The sequence below is a fragment of the Malaclemys terrapin genome, chromosome 1 (genome assembly GCF_027887155.1).
Source record: "Malaclemys terrapin pileata isolate rMalTer1 chromosome 1, rMalTer1.hap1, whole genome shotgun sequence".
Lineage (NCBI taxonomy): Eukaryota > Metazoa > Chordata > Testudines > Emydidae > Malaclemys > Malaclemys terrapin.
This window is the reverse complement of record NC_071505.1, coordinates 248561048-248580290: the sequence shown is the minus strand read 5'-3', so window position 1 is coordinate 248580290 and position 19243 is coordinate 248561048. Positions and strand designations below refer to the sequence as shown.

The window sequence follows — 19243 nt, the reverse complement described above, 5'->3', positions numbered from 1 at the left end:
GCTAACACAATCTGCAATCCTGTTCTGAGCCCCTGGGAGGTAGGCTGCTTTCAGAAGTATAGAGCTGGCAATGCAGACAAAGCAGAATAACTTTGGGGCAAAGTAATGAGGACTGGATGTCCCACCATCCATTTACATAAAATAGGACCATACTATTGTCAGTCAGCACCAACATGTCCCTTTCGCTGATGCACAGAAGGAACACCATGCAAACTAATCAGATAGCTACACATAAATATCAGAGAGTGGAGACAAGTCTGGGAGAGACCAGAAACCTTGTATCTGCAGGGATCCCAATTGAGCTCCCCATCCGAGGTCCGAGGCATCTGTGACTAAGGTAAAAGATAGCTGAGACAGGACAAAGGGAAATTCCTCATAAATATGGGCTGGATCCATCCTCCAATCTAAGGCAGATTGGATCCAATTTGGAATGTGCACTAACATGTCTATGTGGTGTCTCATTGATGAGCGCACCTCAGCCAACCAGCCTTGAGAAGTCTGAAAGGCAGTCTGGCGTATTGGACTACCCAAGTGCACTCTGACATGTTACTGAGTAGCCTTGAACAGTTTTGCATTGTGGTGAGCAAATGAGCCTTTAAGTCTAGAATAAAGCTTTGCATTGTATGAAACCTCACCTGAGGTAGGAAAGCTCTGGCCGTTGTTGAGTCCAGGACTGTGCCAATTAATTACATTATCTGTACTGGAGACTGACCTTCTGTCACAGGGAGGAAATGATGGGAAGCATCTTACAGGCCTGAGCTCCAGAGAGTTAATATGTAGGACAGACTCCTTGGTGGACCATGTGCCCTGGACAGTGTGGACCTGTAGATGAGCTCCCATCCTAGAAGTGACGCATCCAAAACTATTGTGAAAGCGGGAGAGGGGGGTGGCTGAAGGGAACTCCTCAGCATACCTGGTTTGGATTCTTCCACTACTTGAGAGAAATTAGCACATGGCTGAGAATCGAGAGCAACTTGTTCAGAGTGTCTCTGTTAAAGGTATAAACTATCCTTGAAAGCACAGTAAATGTAAACAGGCATGTACCGTGACAAAAGCTCATGCTGCCATGTGCCTGAGGAGCTGCAGGCATGAATTGGCAGTGACCCATGGGCTCATTTAGACTCGTGCAATAAAGTGCAACAGAGTCCCCCCTCACTTGAAAGATGTCCCTCAATGTCTAGACAGAGACCACTCCTGGTGAGAGAAGAAAGGTCTGCTGAGGCAATTTGCTAGCTGGTTGTGAGTCCTGGGAAGGCAAGATGCCCCTAGATTGATAGAGTGATTGATACAGAGCTCCCACAGGCTGATTGCTTAATGGTGGTGGTCGGGGGGGAGGTGCGGAGAAGAACGCACAGAACGCCCTGCCTGTTTATGTAGAACATAGCAGTCATATTGTCCAGGAGGATCGAAATAGATGTGTGTGACAGGTGGGGTAGAAATGCCTGGCAGGCCCTGAGCTCCCTGACATTGATGTGCAGGAAAAGCTCTTCTTGGAGTCCAAAGACCTAGAGATCTGAGGGACCCCAGGTGGGCTCCCCAGCCAAGGGCTGATGTGTTGCATACCAGAAACAAGGATGGCTAGAGAAGGCCACACCTGCACATACCATGAGGCTGTGCAGCCACCATATCAGCAACTTGAGGACCTGTACCAGAACCATGAGCACAGAATCCAGGTGATGGCAAGAGAGGGAGTAGACTGTGGCTAGCCAGGCTTGTAGAGGCCTGAGTCTTAGTCTCGCATGTTGCACTATGTATGTGCATGACTCCACGTAACCTATAAGACTCAGGCACTTTTGCACAGTCGTCATCCGATGACTTTGGAGATATCTTATCAGGGACACAATCAAGAGGAGCCATTTGTCCAGAAGCAGAGCCCTTGCTTACATCAAGTCGAGTACTGCCCCCATGATCTCTATCCTTTGAACAAGGATCAGGGAGGACTGCTGGACATGTTTTTTCTTGGGCACTAGGGAAGACAATCGATACCAGGAGACATAGGATGATGGAGGAGCGCGCTGAACCGAGGTCAAGGCACTTGGTGCTGACTCCGAGCACAGCTCCAAGGCCAGTCTGAGGGACGCCTCCATGAGGAAGACCTTCAAATCAAGCAACTCAGTCCTTCTGGGTCCGGGGCTTGAACTCCTTGCAAATTTGGCAGTGGACTTTCCTATGAGCTTCCCCTAAACACTTGAGGCAGGTCAAGTGCAGGTTGCTCAAAGGCATAGACGTATTGTATGAAGCTCAAGGCTTGAACCACAGTGAACAAGGCAAGCCTCGGCACCAGGACAGTGGACAGCTCCACTATCTAAGAGCGGAGGAGTCCAAACCATATAGAACTATTAAAACTCCATTAATTACTAAAAACTGTAATAACTATTTACACTAAAATTGTCAGAAAATCCACTAAGAGAGGAACTGCCTAGGCAATGAGGGTGCCAGCAACCGTCATGGGCAGTAAGGAGGAATTGAAGAGGAGTGGGCTTGGCAGGGCCCTTCATACAGATGCTGTGAGTGTGTAACACCAGGGGGTGCTAGAGCAGACCCAAAGGATACCACTACGGGAAAAATTTCCAGCAACTATCTAGGGACGCACATACCCCTACACTGGAATGGACACATGCAAGCACTCAAAGAAGATTATTACTCACCATTGGTGAAGCTGTGTAGGGACAGTAGAGAATACAAGGAAGGAGTCTATACTGATAGGATCCTAAAAAAAATGGATGGAAAAGCCCAATGTTATGACCCCCAAAATCCATTTGCTGGAGGTAATTTGATGATCCCCAAAAGTGAGACGATTGAGGGGGCAGGAATGTACAGCATCAGGTCTGGATAATGGACATGTTTATGGTCAGAATGAAAACTTTGTCGATGAAGGCTATTGCATCAATTCAGGTGGAATGATCAAGAACTTTCACCTCTCCATTCTGGATTTCTTTTTAGGTGGCTCCAGCACCCTATGGTAGAGATGGGAAACTGAGCTGTCTGAAACCAAACTAAATCTCCCTGTTTACAGGCCTATATACACCCAACAACCAAAGGGTGGCCCTATACTCCAACAAATGCAGGAAATCATTGTCTATTGACTAAGTTAAGACCACCATGGGGGAGGTCCTTTAGAGTGTTCTGGACTTCATGTGGCTGCAGTCTTCGGGATTTCCACAACACTGGACACAGAACTACAGCTGTAAAAATAGAGTGGGCTGCTGCTGTGTGGAAGAATCAAGAGAAGTTCCCAAAGATGTCCTTGCAAAAAGTTTTCCCTCTGTGATGAGAGCCTGAAGATGTTCCCTCAGCTCTTGCAGAAGATGTTCGATAGGGAATTAAATTTTGAATAGTTAATGTCATTATGTTTTGTCAAAATCACCTGGCAATTAGCAATTTTGCATTGCAGGGTGGCAGACAACTAACTTTTGCAACCAAAGTCTTTGCACTTTTGGTCTTTATCATTTGGGACTGTGGATTCATTACTGAATCCACACCTAAGGAGTTTGGTGCAGAATGGGAATATAGTCTGAACCACTAGCCATAACGTAGTACTGTGTCTGCTCTCTCAGCTATTCAGGGAGCCAGTAGCGGGGGGGTTGCCAAATTGTCTTGGCAGGATCTAACAAAACTTGGTTTACTGGAAGGACTACTTGTGTTGAAGATGGTGTGTGAAGAACATCCAGCAATTTGTGCTGGTTTCCTGTAATCCTTCTAATGGGATATGAAGAGCATCTGCTACCCTTTGTATCAACTTCTGAAATTATTTCAAGTCATCTATGGAACAGAGAAGGCATAACAACTTCATCTCGGGAGGATGATGAAATAATAGTCTCTGGGGTCGCCTCTTTATCAGCTCTCCTTTCTTGATCCTCAACCTTCTCCACCAGTGGTGTAGATTGTTGTGGAGGAGCGGAGGGAACTGATTGAGTGCTGACACTGGCATTCCCTGCAACCCTGGAGAACTGTTGGTGATAAAAGCCCAAGGGTCCTAATACGGCCAGGGAGGGACAACAACGGAACAGGAAAGGTATCCAGGACTAATTGTACCAAAGAGGGTGCTGAGCACATAGAGGTCTCCCAAGCTTACAAGTACCCCTCAATGAAGCAAATTCAGGAGACCGTGGTCTAGGCAGGAATCTTAAGAGCCCTGAACAAAATCTGAGAGTCTGAAGAGCTCTCATCCACACAGTCTAAGGGAGGCACAAACAAAGGAGGAATGATGGTTTGTCTCTCCGTATGCATGGGTATTGGGGAATCAGGTAGTACCAGTCACATATGAGGTACTGGAGATAGTGGAGGTTGCAGTACTGGGGGTCTGATTGAGATCAATAAAGGAAACAAGTTCATTGAAGACAAGCAAATCCCTGGAAAACCTGAACCTGCAGCACTGGGTACAGTTGTGTGGGAACCTGGTGGGCTGCACATGTGGAGGCCTCCAGCACCGAGGAAGGTATTGGAGGCACCAATGCCTGCTTGAATGTCTGCTGCGGTACCAAAGATGCAGTCAAAGCTGCCGGAGGTGCCAACTTCTTCTATGTGAAGTCCCTGGAATCTCTATCAGCAGAGTCATGTTTCTATGGTACCGAAGTCTTCAGTTGGTACTGTGGAATTTAGATGTGCTTGAGGGCTTTGATTTAGAGCTCTTTGTACCAAGACTACTTGAAGCTTCTGTGGAAGCCTTTGAGGGGCATGGGGTCTTTGTTACAATGCATCTCAGAGGTATGCTCTTTGAGAAGATTCAGTACTCCTCTAGGGAGAAGTCTTTCCCCATGTCATTTGTAGGTCTCCCAGAGGCTGATGGGGAACAATGGTTGCTTGGAAACCACTGTACTGGGTGGGGTGGGGGATGTGGTCTCCAGGGCTGGATTGGACACTGGACAAAAGGAACGTCTCATCATTAGGAGATGAAGTTAATCTCCCTGCCCCTCCTGGAGCAGCTCTTAAAACTAATGCAGATTTTGCACTTTGAAAGCAGGTGTGAATCTCTGAAGACAGAAAACAGTGCAAGTTGCCATCGCTAACTGGGAAGGACTCCCAGCAAGTGAGGCAACGTTAGAAACCTGGGGACTTAGGCATGCCCCAAAAATAAATACAGATTTCTTCAAACAAGGGGGCATGAAGGTAGGAGGCAAAAGCCTCAACCAATGGAAAAAAGACCCCCAAAAAGAAACACCACACTAACTCACTAAGAGAAAAGCTATTATAAAAAGAAAATATAAAGAACAAGTATTGAGTACTATGCACATTCCATCTTTGGCCAGCATGGTTGAGAAGGAACTCAAGGCAGTTCAGCTGTCGCAGTTCTAAATACCCTCAGTACAGGGCAAGAGGATGCCTGGGGTGCATGGGCAGACCGAACGAGTACTGCTGCCAAAAAACTCTGATCGAAGGCACATGGGGTGCATGTGCACCTCAAGTGGAGCACCCACAGGGACACTACTCAAACAAGAACTAGCCACTCTTCTTAAGCTTTAAGATACCAGAAATACACACCTAAGAACAATTAGGAATATCTCTCTTGGCATCCTCACAATTTCTACCATGTGCCATAAAGCCTCATTGCATGGCACTTTTTTCTTGTTATTCGTTTATACTCCTTAACCTCAGCATTTCCCTTTACAACTATGTCCAAATATTGGTAGAAAATTGGCATAATCTGCTCTGATGGATTAATTTATTGTTCTAAACTCTTGCCATGTTCTTCAACATTACTAAACCTGGCTCTCTCTCATTTATTCATTTCTATCCTTACACTATCTGATTTTTGGATAATCTCTTTGAATGTGGAATTCAACGCGTACTCAGTCTACATTAAGATGTGATCCTGAAGAGGGCTCAGCTAAAGACACATACAATTTTGCTATATATTTTGGATGAAGAAAAAATAAATTATGTTCAATATTTTTAGTTTTAATCATTTAATTTATGTCCAGATTTGCTGTTCAGCTATAATTCTTCTGAAACAAATATTTTACAGCATAAAAATAAGATGCTACTGAACTCCCATGTCTCATTTTTTACATGACGCGAAGGCAGCTAATGTCAGCAATAGCTTCTACTAAAGATGTATTTACTATTCATTCTGCTGTTTTTATCGATATGAATCACTATTTTACTCCTACAATGTACCACTTCCAGCACATGCTATATTTATATTTCTATAAGGAAACATATTTGCTTATATAGAACTCTAGATTAAAAAAAAAAAAAAAAAAAAAAAAAAATCATATAATTAAATGTACCAGCACTGAGGTTTCCCCTCCCGTTTGTAAAATACAGACATGGCCACTAGATGGCTTGAAAACATGACTTTCAATGCAATTTAGAGTTTTACCACTAGATGGTAGCTACAGATCATAAACTGATTCTGAACACCAGCTGGACAGTAGAAGTTTGTCTGATTCTCTTTCAGTTGAGCTAAAACAAGTTTAGATAATGAATGACCCCTTTGCTGTTTTACACAATTAAAACTAAAAGCGGCAAATCTGGTTTTTTTTAAACCAAAGATCACCTAAAATCACAATGTAAAGCTGGAAGCTAGTCAGGCAATCATAGGGTGTGTCTACACTGCACACTCCTTTCAGCGGCATGTACAGCACATGCACTACACGAACCCTACCAATAGCAATGCAGATGGTAAGGCAATGCTTAGGCAAATAGAGTAAGGACACATCTGAACCCTACTCGCTCAAGCAGTGTCTCCACATCAACTATTTTTAGCAGTGTAGTTTCCCCAGTGCTCAAACAGCTCCCCACTGCTGAGCCTTTCCTTGCTGTCTCTCCTCACCAGTGCCTTTCACAGAAGCATATAGCTACACAGTGCAGCGCGAACACTACCTACTTTTCACTGTGGTGTGTACCAAAACATACCTTACACACCACTGCCAGTGATGTGCAGTGTAGACATAGCAACAGAAAATGAGTTATGTCTCTCTTAGGGCAAGCCACAAGAAAATGTACTGTAGGGAATAGGTCAGAATTATCTAGTTTTACATACCCCAAGGAATGGGGACAATTCTCCAAACTCTTACTGATCTCACCCTCTGGAAAGTGTGTAGTTTTTATTTCCATGCTGAAGTACCCCTTTCGTTATTTCATCCCATTTCTCTTTAACATAACAACTTGCAGAACTTTAAATCATTTCCTTCTTCCCTGTTGGTGTTTTAAACCCAAGCGTTGGCTGGGAGGTGGCGCCTGCGGGCAGAGGCAGTTGCCTAGCCATGCCTTCGCCTAGGAGCAGCAGGGACAGGTAGCCGCTTATGCGGAGCTGTCCAAGGTGAGTACTGCCTGGATCCAGCATCCCCTCCCACATCCAAACTCCTTCCATCTTAGTTAACCAGAATTTTTCCACTTACCAGCACCGCCGCCCCCCCCTCCCCCGATTCCCCTAACATGCCAGATAAAGCTTTTACTGTATATGGTGCACAGCACACAGTTTCAGTGAATGTAAGTGCTAAGGCAGTGTTGGTGGCAATCCAAAGATTATCTGGAGACAGTGCTTTACATTATTAAACTGATCATAATTTAAAGTTATATTTTACATACCTAAGTTTGTTCAACTGAAAAGAATTAATACTATGTAGGTCTGAACAAATCCCTCCATAGCTATTTAGTCTGTAAGCCGCCCATATACGTGTATTACAGGTAGATTTTCAGGTAGAAGAGTAATCAATCACATTTCTGCCATCCAGATTTTTTTAATTCAAGTTAGCAGTTCTGCAGCTGTTAGAACTGTATGATGCAGTCCACCTTATAATCTTGATATTCCTGAGGCTATTAACTGAGGATTTGTTCAGACCTATCTGTGACAGGTGTAAGTTAGTTTTAACACCATTCTCAGAAGTGACTGAAAAAACACAACATACTTGCTTTTTCTGAGTAACAGGTACTGTTTTACATCTGTATATAAGTAAAAAGATTCCATTTGTTACAGTGTGTTCATGCAGTTTACTATGGCTATCTTTCATATTCCGCTGTTCCAATGGAAATCTCAACTATACACGTCAAATATCTGGGATGTAAAAATAACTTACTGAAAAATGCCAACATGAAGATGCCATCATTGCCAACTCTAAGTTGATCTGCATCACTGAAGTCATCCCGAGGTGGATATTCTTCTTCCTGGATTTATAGTGAAGGAAAGTTAACTTTAGGCTAATGCATCATCTTGCAGATTTAAACTATTAATTGTGATTTTCAAAACATCAGATTCCCATTTGATGGCAGATCTACATAAATGAACCTCAAAAGAACAAAATACTATTAAGTCTATTAAGCTATAGACAAATGAAGTTTATTGCTTTACTATGATAAAGCCCAGTTATCAATGAAACTCAAATGAACTTTCGAGAAAGAAACTGGAACACATACATTGAAATTGATATATTCAGTTTAAATTGAGCTACAGACCATTTGAGAGACAAAATGATGTGCAACACCTAGCAGAAAAAAAATCCATCCTCACTGTAATTCCACTGTCTTCAGTAGTTGAGTTACACCATGGATGAATTTAGCCCAATGTATTTTAACATCGCCTATTCATGTACTCAATGTAAACAGAAGACAATAATTGCAGTGTACTTGCCAACCAAATATGTAGACATAATAGCTAATATCCATTTTAATAAATGCATTAGGGCTTCCCAATGTACATTTTGGGAAATTCTAGCATGAACTACTTTTAATAAATGCTATTTATTCTCATGTAACAGGTAATTATTTTCTTCCAACTTGAGAGGATACCACTAAGTTGTCAAGGAATTCATATTTTGTATGTTGACTAATATTTACCATATCAGAAATACTTGACATTTTTATTGAAGTTCAAGGGATCATTACATTTTTAGAACCACAAAATTCACTGAGGTTTCTGATTTTTGTTTTTAAGTAAAGTGTCATCTTTCAACACAACATACTTTATAAATTATACACAAGGATGTTTACTGTAGAGACATTTTTAAATAATTCCCATAGCTATGACTACCATTTTAGCTCCTTATTGCTAAACGTTTTTTATGTAACTACAATTCAATCACATTTAAATACTGTTGGTGAAGACTGGATTTTAAGGGTCTATTGGAAGCCTCAGATCCCAGCACTAGCAAAAATTTAGATTTTTGTAGGGCACAACCTGTACAAATACAAAGACATAATATGTATTAAGATATTTATTTATATGCAAGAGCTAGAGAGTATTTTAATTCATCTTTTTAAAGTGAGATCTTCATACAGTTTTCAGTTGTTGGGTTAGAAGAGGGGACAACTTACATAAGAACATTTTACACTACCAAAGTAGGGTAAGTTCCAGCTTTTAAGCTTCCAAATTTAAGTATTTGGAATAAGAAAAGTCAGTTTAATATAGCACACAGTGAAGTACCTAGTTTCTTAAGATGCTAAACTTGCAGGCTTACATAATCCCAAATATATACACACTTATTAAATAATCTAAGTTTAAATAAAATGATTTATTTAAATATGAATGCACTATAACACTATACCACATCCAATCAAACCTAAGTAGTACACATTTTATATTAGAGCTGTCATTTCCTCTGACAAAATATTTTTCTTTTCAAGCCCTAATTACACTGCTTAGGGCTTCCCAATGTACATTTTGGGAAATTCTAGCATGAACTACTGTCATGGGCACAAAGTAAGCTCCTGTTACAGTAATGATTGCCATCCTAGACAATCTCATGTGGTAGCACACTTCAAAATAATGTATCAAAGCAAATCAAAAGCTTCACTAACACGGTACCACCAGGGGGCACAATTTAGATCTTTGCAACTCAACAGGCGCCTGCACCCAACAAGAGCCAATTACAAGTGTTAGGTTTGGGTGTGCACACTGAGGAGTGAGTGTGCTGATGAATCTGAGTGCCAGTCACTCAGCATGCCATACGGTGCAGTGAGGTGTAGATGGGCAGGAATGGGACATACAGCTGCTGCACCACCAACCCCATGGGCAAGAAGCAGCTAGAGACAGCTCACAGGCACAAAGTCCCCACCAGGCAGAGCCCAAAAGAAGAGATGGTAGTGCAGACAGATTCCAGGTGGGTGGGAAATCCAGGTTGGGCTTCAAAATATGGCCATAGCAGACCTCTAGCACAACTGTAAACCAGTGGTCAGGATAAGCATCACAGTTTATTTTCTACCTTCTTAAAGAAGTCAAGTCACATACGAGGAGACACCTACAAGATAATGATCCACAAAATTCCTCAGTCATGTTAAAACACTGAAATACCTAATCCTTGCTTTGTTTTAATGATTTAAATGTCTCACCTCTTATCAAAATCGAAGATTGAGATAAGATGTATACGTAGTTTGGCATTTGTCTTGCCTACACATAGAATTTTAGGTGTCATGATACAGTTAGAGAAAAAAATATATTCATTTAATTTGATGATTATGAATTTACATGGCAAAAATGCAAAGTTGTAACTGACCAAAAAATAGTGTACAACAGTCCTCTTTAAAGTACCAAAAATATAAATATTTTAAAGCCACTTCATGTAACTTTGGACACCCAAACACTGACCCTTTCACTGTTGTTTGATCTTATTCCAGGTCCAATTTTAAACGCTAAACTAGAAACAGCAAATTTCACACAATAAAATTCTTATCCATACATGTGAAATCTGTATTATCTGTTTAGAGGAATTTTAATAGAAGGGTTGAAAATGTGTATTTAAGATGTGTACTTAAGGCTAAGTGCATAAGGTGATGAAAAGCTAAAAAATTATGATGCCGTTGTTTAAAAGTGGCAAGACAGACTTCCTCTTGCTGCAAACAGCATAATGGTCAGGAGAGAAAAAAATAAATTCTTTTAGCTTCTTAAAGAGTCTCCCCCCCCACACACACATCAGTCCTAATTTTATATTAATATTATTTTAGTTCATCGACATTAAGGGAAAAACAGACATATAATACCAAACTAGCAAGATTATTTATTTGCTTATTTACTGTTTTTAGCCACAGCAAAATATAAAACTTATAATTTTACAAATGAAGTAATATTTCAGCAGGTATGACCAAAAATACGTGTACCTGTGAGAGAGATGTGCATTGCCCCTTTAAGTACGCCAACTCCACTCTAAGTACATTGCCTTTTTAAGTAGATCAGCAAGTTGAGACAGCCCCCGCTGCCAGCATGCTCCCTCCGTCCTGAGCCCTGTCGTGTCCCCTCCCTCCCCGCTCTATAAAAATGGGGTGAGCGGGGGGGGGGGGGGGGAAGGGGACACCCTGACATTAGCCCCGCTCTTCCCTCTCTCCCCCCCACCGCACAGCAAGCAGGAGGCTCCCAGGAGCAGCTCCAAGGCAGAGGGCAGCAGCAGCACATGGCAGTGGGGGGGGGGGGTGGGGGGGAGAGGGACTGCTGGAAATTGATAGCCTGCTGGGCGGCTGCTGCACAGGGAACTTAGGGGAGCAGGGAGCTGATGGGGGGCTGCCGGTCCACCCTGATTCCAAGCCCCCACCAGCTAGCTCCAACGGGCTGCTCTTTCTGCAAGCAGTGGACAAAGCAGGCGGCTGCCAAACAACGTTATAAGGGAGCATTGTGCAACTTTAAATAAGTATGCTCCCCAACTGATCAGCAACGTAACAACGAAACAACATTAACCTGGACGACTAAGCGAGGAGTTACTGTACAGAAAATCTTGTTTTGTATAGTTTTGTTTTAGATGTTTCAGTCTTTCTTGAAAAGTAAATACCCCCAGCCTCCTACTGGTGTTTTTAATGGGGTCTCTGAATTTTTTAATTTTTTGGACATGTGGTGACCAGAACTGAATCCCCATTATTGCTTAATATCTTGTTATAAAGATTTTTTTTTTTAAATAGGTGGAAACTGCTACAAACACATAATGTTACATAAGAACGGCCGTACTGGTCAGACCAAAAGGTCCATCTAGCCCAATATCTTGTCTACCGACAGTGGCCAATGCCAGGTGCCCCAGAGGGAGTGAACCTAAGAGGTAATGATCAAGTGATCTCTCTCCTGCCATCCAGCTCCACCTCTGACAAACAGAAGCCAGGGACACCATTCCTTACCCATCCTGGCTAATAGCCATTAATGGACGTAACCTCCATGAATTTATCCAGTTCTCTTTTAAACGCTGTCACAGTTATGTTGATTCAAAACATTCTATAAAAATTAAAGACCTGTCTCTGCTTCCCAACTGTAAGCCCTTGATGCCTTTAGAGAGCTAAACAAAAAAACTTTAATTCACTTAACCCCTTTTATTGCATAGTTCATATAGTGGATTATGCAGCCCAAATAGGATGACCAGACAGCAAGTGTGAAAAATCGGGACAGGGGGTGGGGAGGTGATAAGAGCCTATATAAGAAAAAGACCCAAAAATCAGGACTGTCCCTATAAAACCGGGACACCTGGTCACTTTATGCCCGAAAAATTCATACATATTTTTTGTAACTGTTACAAATCTTATGATATACTTCTGTCTATACAACTGATTTGTTTTTGAAGACCAGAACTACAAGATTGTTAATGCGTTTTACCTCCTTAAATGTTGCAATCTGGTAAGTATCACAAATACAATAGCATATCCTGTAAACAGAAAGGCACTAACTTTCCAGCATCTTCCATTTTAGTGGCACCTGTTACTGCCACTATGAATAAGGTTCTATCATCAGCTCCATTATGAATGTTTTTCAGGGGTTTATAACTTTCTTGTAACTGAAACTTGGCATGTAGGGTCTACCCTAAGAAAAATTGGCTAGTCAATTAAGAGAGTAGAGTCTTAAGGAACCCGTTTGACAGTTAGCTGGTGCAGTTCTATATAACGCAAATGGTTTTCAGAATAAATTGTTTTAACTGTATTTATAATCCCCTGAAAAAAGGGTTGATATAAATATTAGCATAATTCAAATACAGATTCTAAAATGGCACATATTTAGCATATGCAACAATTCTGAGATTTCAATGGTGATAAGATAATTCTGAAGTGGGTAAGGGAACCCATCATTGTTTACCAGCAGGAAAATTCACAACAATTTCTAAACTAGATAGAACTGTACCATACCTCTGGTGGACTGAGGAATATTTCATCAAACAGACTCCTAGACTCCCTAAACTGGCCGTGCTAAGCATGTAAAACAAACATAAGACAAAAGAACTAAAGAACAGTGTTAAGAGAAAGCCATTTATTACAGACAAACAAACCATTTCATTATTTTAAATATTCTGTTTTCACTTAAATTACTTTTTAAATGTGTCACTTAGTTTAGAATTTAAATGTATAATGAAAACCAGGAAAATGCGATTAGAATCTTTCAAAAGAAATGAATTAACAAGGGGAAACTTGGGGCTGGAGAGGGTGGAAGAGCACATGTACCGATATCATATAAAACAGATTACACACAAAAATGCTACATGAAAAACAGTAAGGTTGAAAAGTCAAGCACTCAAAAGTTAGGAAATACCATAATTAAGGTTGCCAGTGCAACATTATCATCCTTAACATGCTAACACAGGGGTTGGCAACCTCTGGCACATGGCTTGCTGTACCCTGGCGGGCCGGGCCAGTTTGTTTACCTGCCGCGTCTGCAGGTTTGGCCGATTGCGGCTCCCACTGGCCGCGGTTCGCCGCTCCAGGCCAATGGGGGTGGCGGGAAGCCACGGTCAGCACATTCCTCAGCCTGTGCCGCTTCCCGCAGCCCCCATTGGCCTGGGCTGGCGAACCGCGGCCAGTGGGAGCCGCGATCGGCCGAACCTGCAGACTCGGCAAGTAAACAAACCGACCCGGCCCTGGTGAGCCGCATGCCAGAGGTTGCCAACCCCTGTGCTAAAAGAACAAAAATATTTGTTTCAATGTGTCCATTTTTTCTTTGCCAGCAATAAAAAGCAACATACCTCTTTGCTACCATCAGAAGCCATTCATAATATCACAGCACTATCCCAGGAATTGTAATTGTTAACTCAATGAATCTGCTTCCTCCTCTCCCTCCAGATATGTACTAGCTATGGAATCAAAATCTAACAGAGAATGTAGCTTTTTAAAGTGATAAGCAAACGGATGTATTTCAAAGAAATGCTCTGCAGTTCTATAGCACTTCACATCTTCAGAATGCCTTGCAAATATCTAACTATAATTTAAAAGCTATTTAGCATCCAAAAGACATCTCTCAATAACAATTATTATAAAAAAAGGTTAAAGTGTGGGCCTAAATGCTTTTTAAAATCACTACTTTAGAGTACTGTACATTATCAAAATCAACCTGGTTTACAGATTCCCCAAAAGATTTTTAGAGATAGGTCACTTACTCTTTGGGCAGCTTCTGCTGCAGCAGCTGCCATTGCTGCAGCTTTGGCTTTCTCTGCTTCATCGTAAGTAGGAAGAGAGGTAGCTACACTATATGGAGGTGGTACAGGGTAAAATTCATTATGTGTTTCTGTTTCTGTTAAAAACAAAAAATGAGTTTCATGCTTTGTATCTCAGAAAAATATCAACAAGAACCATAGACTACAGCCATCTTAAAGAATGCGCACTAAAGTAACAGCAAGGCTGGTGACATTTAAACTGTACAGTCATTAATTTCAGTCTCTTTGTTCTACAGCAACTTGACCTATAAGTGTTTACAGACATTGTGAGAAGTTTTTCGGTTTTTTATTTATTTATTTTTTTAAAGAACAGGAAAGAGTGAATCACAAATTTAAAGATGCCTAGTGCTGCAGCTCAAAAGTAATTAATTTAAAGTTTGACCTAGATACTGCAAAAGGGCAAAGAGTTTTGGAACTGAGATTACATTCTGCTAAAAAGCAAATGCAAGTGTTCCACTCATATGCAAATTATTGTATCTGATGGTGGAAGAAGGGTGCAAAGAAACATCCTAAAAGAAGTTTCAGATCCTTTAATAAAAAAAAAAATAAATAAAAAAATTAGTGAACTGAGGCCTCTCCTGGTCATGTCACATCTCATCAACTACAGAGCCCTGCTGCAAACTGAAGTTGGTCTACTGAGGCAGGACAATTGCTTATTCTTGGAATGGCTCGATTTTGCTAAGTTAGTATGTAAAATATTGCTTTTAAAAAAGTAACATGGACAACAAATTTTGTTTTAGGACATTTTACTTATGTGTACAAAATATTAATACCTTGCAAAGCCAAGCAATATTAACAAGTGTCTAGTACTTGGCTTCCCTTTATACCCCGGCATCAGCATATAACCGGATTCTGCAGCTGATTAAATGACGCCAGCAGAGGTGCTTCTTTTGCAAATACTTCATATGTGTGGACATTTATTCATGGTATCCACATGGGAAATGTATGCATTGTGGCCCTGATCCTGCAAACCTGGGGACTACTCTGAATAAGAGCCAAAGATTGACTGTGGAGTTAAAGTACACAGAACTTTAAAAAAAAAAAAAAATTAAGGGATATCTTGAGCTAATAATACGCTATTTGCACAGTATGGTAATTTAGGCAGTCAGCACAATTCCAAAAGTTGCCTGGGTTTTGGTTAAAAAAAAAAAAAAAAAAACCACACACACAAAAAAAGAGAAACATGCTTGATTAAAGGTGACCCACGGATGTAACAGTAAGTATTAAAAAAAAAAAAAAAAAGGCGGCATCATACACCCCCAAATCAGTAGCTGACTCATGATCCTCTCCAACAGTAATACTACCTAGAGCTGTTATATAATAAAGGAAAAATACCTGAGGTTGCAGCTGCTTCTACAGCAATACTACAATAAGGTGGAGGAGAAACATCTGCTTCAGATAAAGCTGCTGGCTGAGAATTTTGTGCAGTCTCTGTAGAAGTGGATGGCTCCTCAACAGTTGACTCTGGAGGATCATCTTCATTGTGAAGCTGAAAAACACAAAAATTTCAAAACACATTTAGGGAATTCTTTATATACAAGTAAAACGTTGACATTAACCCCTTCAGATGTTACCAAAGAACAGAAATTTAGCACTATTTTTAGCTTATTGGAATAATTTAAAACTTCTGCTAATAAATTCAGGGACTAAGTTAATATACCCAACAGTTAAGATTTAATAGACACAAGAGACTTTTATCGAAGTACTTCTAACAGCAACCTGTAAGCAATCACTTCAAAAGTACCTCAAGGTGTTCAGTACAATTCCATTCCATTTTAAAACCTCCTCTGCTATCAAACTGATTCTGATGCTTAAAATGAGTTTCACTGAAACAAAAAGCTTTTTTAAAAAAGTATTGACGATCCTAAACCATTAAAAAATATATGGTATGTATGTGTAGATGAACAAAATGAATCCATTTAAAAATCAAAACAGATGAACAACTCTTACCCTTTCACTGTATTAATCCAAAGGCAAGTAATACACCCTAGTCTGTTTATCTAATTATCTGATATTTGTACCCATGCATGTTCTGTTTTATGGTCTCCTCAACTCAAATTCTGAGACAGTCTATATTCTTATTAAAGCCCCTGCTTCTACCAATAATCTCTTTCCCACATACTTTTATAGTAATCAGTTACGGTATTGCAGGTTTTCTTTTTTTAAACTTTGTGTTTTAGAGATATTTTACAGTGAAGTATACAAGTAAACATGATCTATAGGAGAAGAATTTGGGTAGGCAAGTATACGGATTTAAAAGAAAAATAAAACAAAACCTCATTTGGCATGATGCTGCACTAACACCCTTAAGTACATAAAATCCTCGTGGTTGTTTGAGCCAAAACAAATAACCTTCAGAAAATGAAAATCCAATCTAACAAATTCAAAAGAAAGGAGCACAAGCTATGGCAGGTAGAAAGTACTGGTATTAGGAAGGCTAAAAGATTTGAAGAGCAAAAAGCTAAGAAAAGAAAACATATGAAATTAAGCATATGAAGACTAGTGGTTTCTTTGGATTAATAGAATTAAGGAAGATAACTTAAGTTATCTTTTCTGTAATGTCTTTATTTCTTTACATCAACCTTCACTATAAGAGATATTGGTGAGATACCCATCTCAGTCTTACTCTGTTTAAAAAAGAAAAGATAAAGTGCTATTGGAGATTGATATGTCAAAAGAGGAGGTTGTTGAATAAGTTTGGTAAGGGATAAAGTCCCCAAACAGATGGCAAACATTTGGAGGAACTTTAAAAATAAAGACAGGTTTCAGAGTAGCAGCCGTGTTAGTCTGTATCTGCAAAAAGAACAGAAGTACTTGTGGCACCTTAGAGACTAACAAATTTATTAGAGCATAAGCTTTCGTGGACTACAGCCCACTTCTTCGGATACGTGGGCTGTAGTCCACGAAAGCTTATGCTCTAATAAATTTGTTAGTCTCTAAGGTGCCACAAGTACTCCTGTTTTTTTAAAAATAAAACAGATTACCTAATATGACAGAGAGGACCAAAAAGTTGTAAATATTGTCCCAGTGCCTATCATTTTAAAAAAGGTACTAGGAAATATTGTGGGAAATGACAGACCAATAAACTTAGTTCCACTGCAAATACATTGTTTGAAAAGACAGTTACTAAGTAATTATAAAACACCTTGAGAAAAATTATATAAGAAGATAGCATAGTTTCTGTAAAGGAAACAGTTCCTCTTTAACCTATTAGAAATCTTTAAATGTTTCACAAAATAAACTATATTTTATCTGCTATTTGGACTTTCAAAAAAGTCTTGGTCAAGAATCCCTCACAAGATGTTATTCAAGGAACTAACTATGCATCAGAGGAGAGGTAAAAATACCATCAGGAAGTGGGTAAAACAGAAAATCAGTAGGAATAAGTGATCAACTTTCATTATGACAAAGGGTTAATACTGGGGTACCACAAGGATCTGTTCCAGGACCTGTAGTATCTTATTACTGATCCAGACGAGTGGATGAATGAACATTAATGTGAAAAATATACAGGTAACAAAAAATTATTTTGCTTAGTGAAGACTAGAGAAAACGCTGCGGAACCTCAGAATGACCTAACAATTTAGGCACAGGGGTAGCAAACAGACAAAATTCGATCATGACTATCAAGGCAAAGTGGAACAAAAAACAGACTGCACTAATGCAAACTGCTGGGTTCTGAATTAACTATAAGTCTTCAATAAAACACCCAAATGTTTCTTCTGGAGACAGCTCAAGTGTTGGGATGCCGAACATAGGAAATATGTTTTATAGAAGCTGATGGTACACCTTCATTTGGAATATCATCTGCAGTTCTGGCTACCCTATCTCAAAAAAGAACAAAAATAGAAGAGGTCCAAAAGAAAGATGGCAAAGAAAGAGACAAGGAAAAACTCCCATATGAAGAGGCTGAAAAGACTGCAGCTGTTTAGTGTAGTGAGGAGGCATAACAGAGGTATACAAAATAATTCTTTGATCATTCAACACATTTACCTTCTCTTGTATTACAAAAGCAAGGGGTCATTCTATGAAATGGAGAAACAAGTTATATAAGGCAACACTTAAATAAGCAATACCTATGGAACTCATTGCCACAAGATATGATGGAGGCCAGAGCTTAGTATGATCAAAAAGATCAGCCAGTTATGTTGGACAGAAAATCAGAAGGGATATAACCACCCCCACAGTCCAAGACATGAAGCAATCTTTAACTGATGACGATTAGGAAGAAGTCCAAGTCTACAGGTTTTTCCATGATCCTTCACCACAGGATTTCTTGGGCCTTCTCTGAAGCACCTGATGCTATCATTGGCAGACACAGTATCCTCCTGGACTAAATGATCTGATATGGTATGCCAATTCCTCTTTCGGCTATGTCACTACATTCTGATAAGCTGATATTTAATAGTAACATTTTCAAAAAAATACATCAGGATACTGCTTTAAAACAGTATTCTGATTTATGCCATTCCATTAAGAGAAAACAGATTTTGTTTATTTTTGCCATCATAACAAGTGAATTGCTGCCAAGTTAAGAAGACTTTATGTGCTAACCACTGTGTGTCAAGGAGGCTCCTACGACTAATTGAACAACTTGAGGAAAAACTCTCTCAGTTACCAGATTTTTTTCATGCATTTTAAGTACAGGTTTCGAACAGTAGTATGTTCCTCTCTTTTCATGTTTACAATTTTCTGTTAGTTAAAGGCAGCAGAAAATAGAACATCTTTTTGTTTTCCTAACCTTAATTCAGTTTGCCATCTCTAGCACAAATCAATTTGCTTGACAGCAGTTAACTGACATTCTATGGCAGGTCACATACTTATCAAGATATCTTGCTGACTGTACAAAGCTTTACTGTTAAACAGAGCATGCCTCTATCAGCAGGTTTAGATTCCCCTTGAATTATTTATGCCTGACT

The 19243-nt window shown here is 40.1% G+C and overlaps 1 protein-coding gene across 3 annotated transcripts in view; it reads right to left on the bottom strand.

Moving 5' to 3' along the window:
- The window catches only part of NDFIP2 (Nedd4 family interacting protein 2), a 65265-nt gene that overhangs the window by 24170 nt on the left and 21852 nt on the right, over positions 1–19243 (bottom strand). For 2 of the 3 annotated variants that reach the window (XM_054011850.1, XM_054011841.1), the window contains exons 2-4: positions 15660–15813; positions 14268–14401; positions 8022–8109 (exon numbers count right to left, since the gene is read on the bottom strand). In XM_054011850.1, the coding sequence (XP_053867825.1) occupies positions 8022–8109; positions 14268–14401; positions 15660–15813 (376 nt within the window). Of the gene's footprint in view, positions 1–8021; positions 8110–13026; positions 13087–14267; positions 14402–15659; positions 15814–19243 lie in introns of all 3 variants that reach the window. The other variant, XM_054011859.1, reaches the window with a different exon arrangement.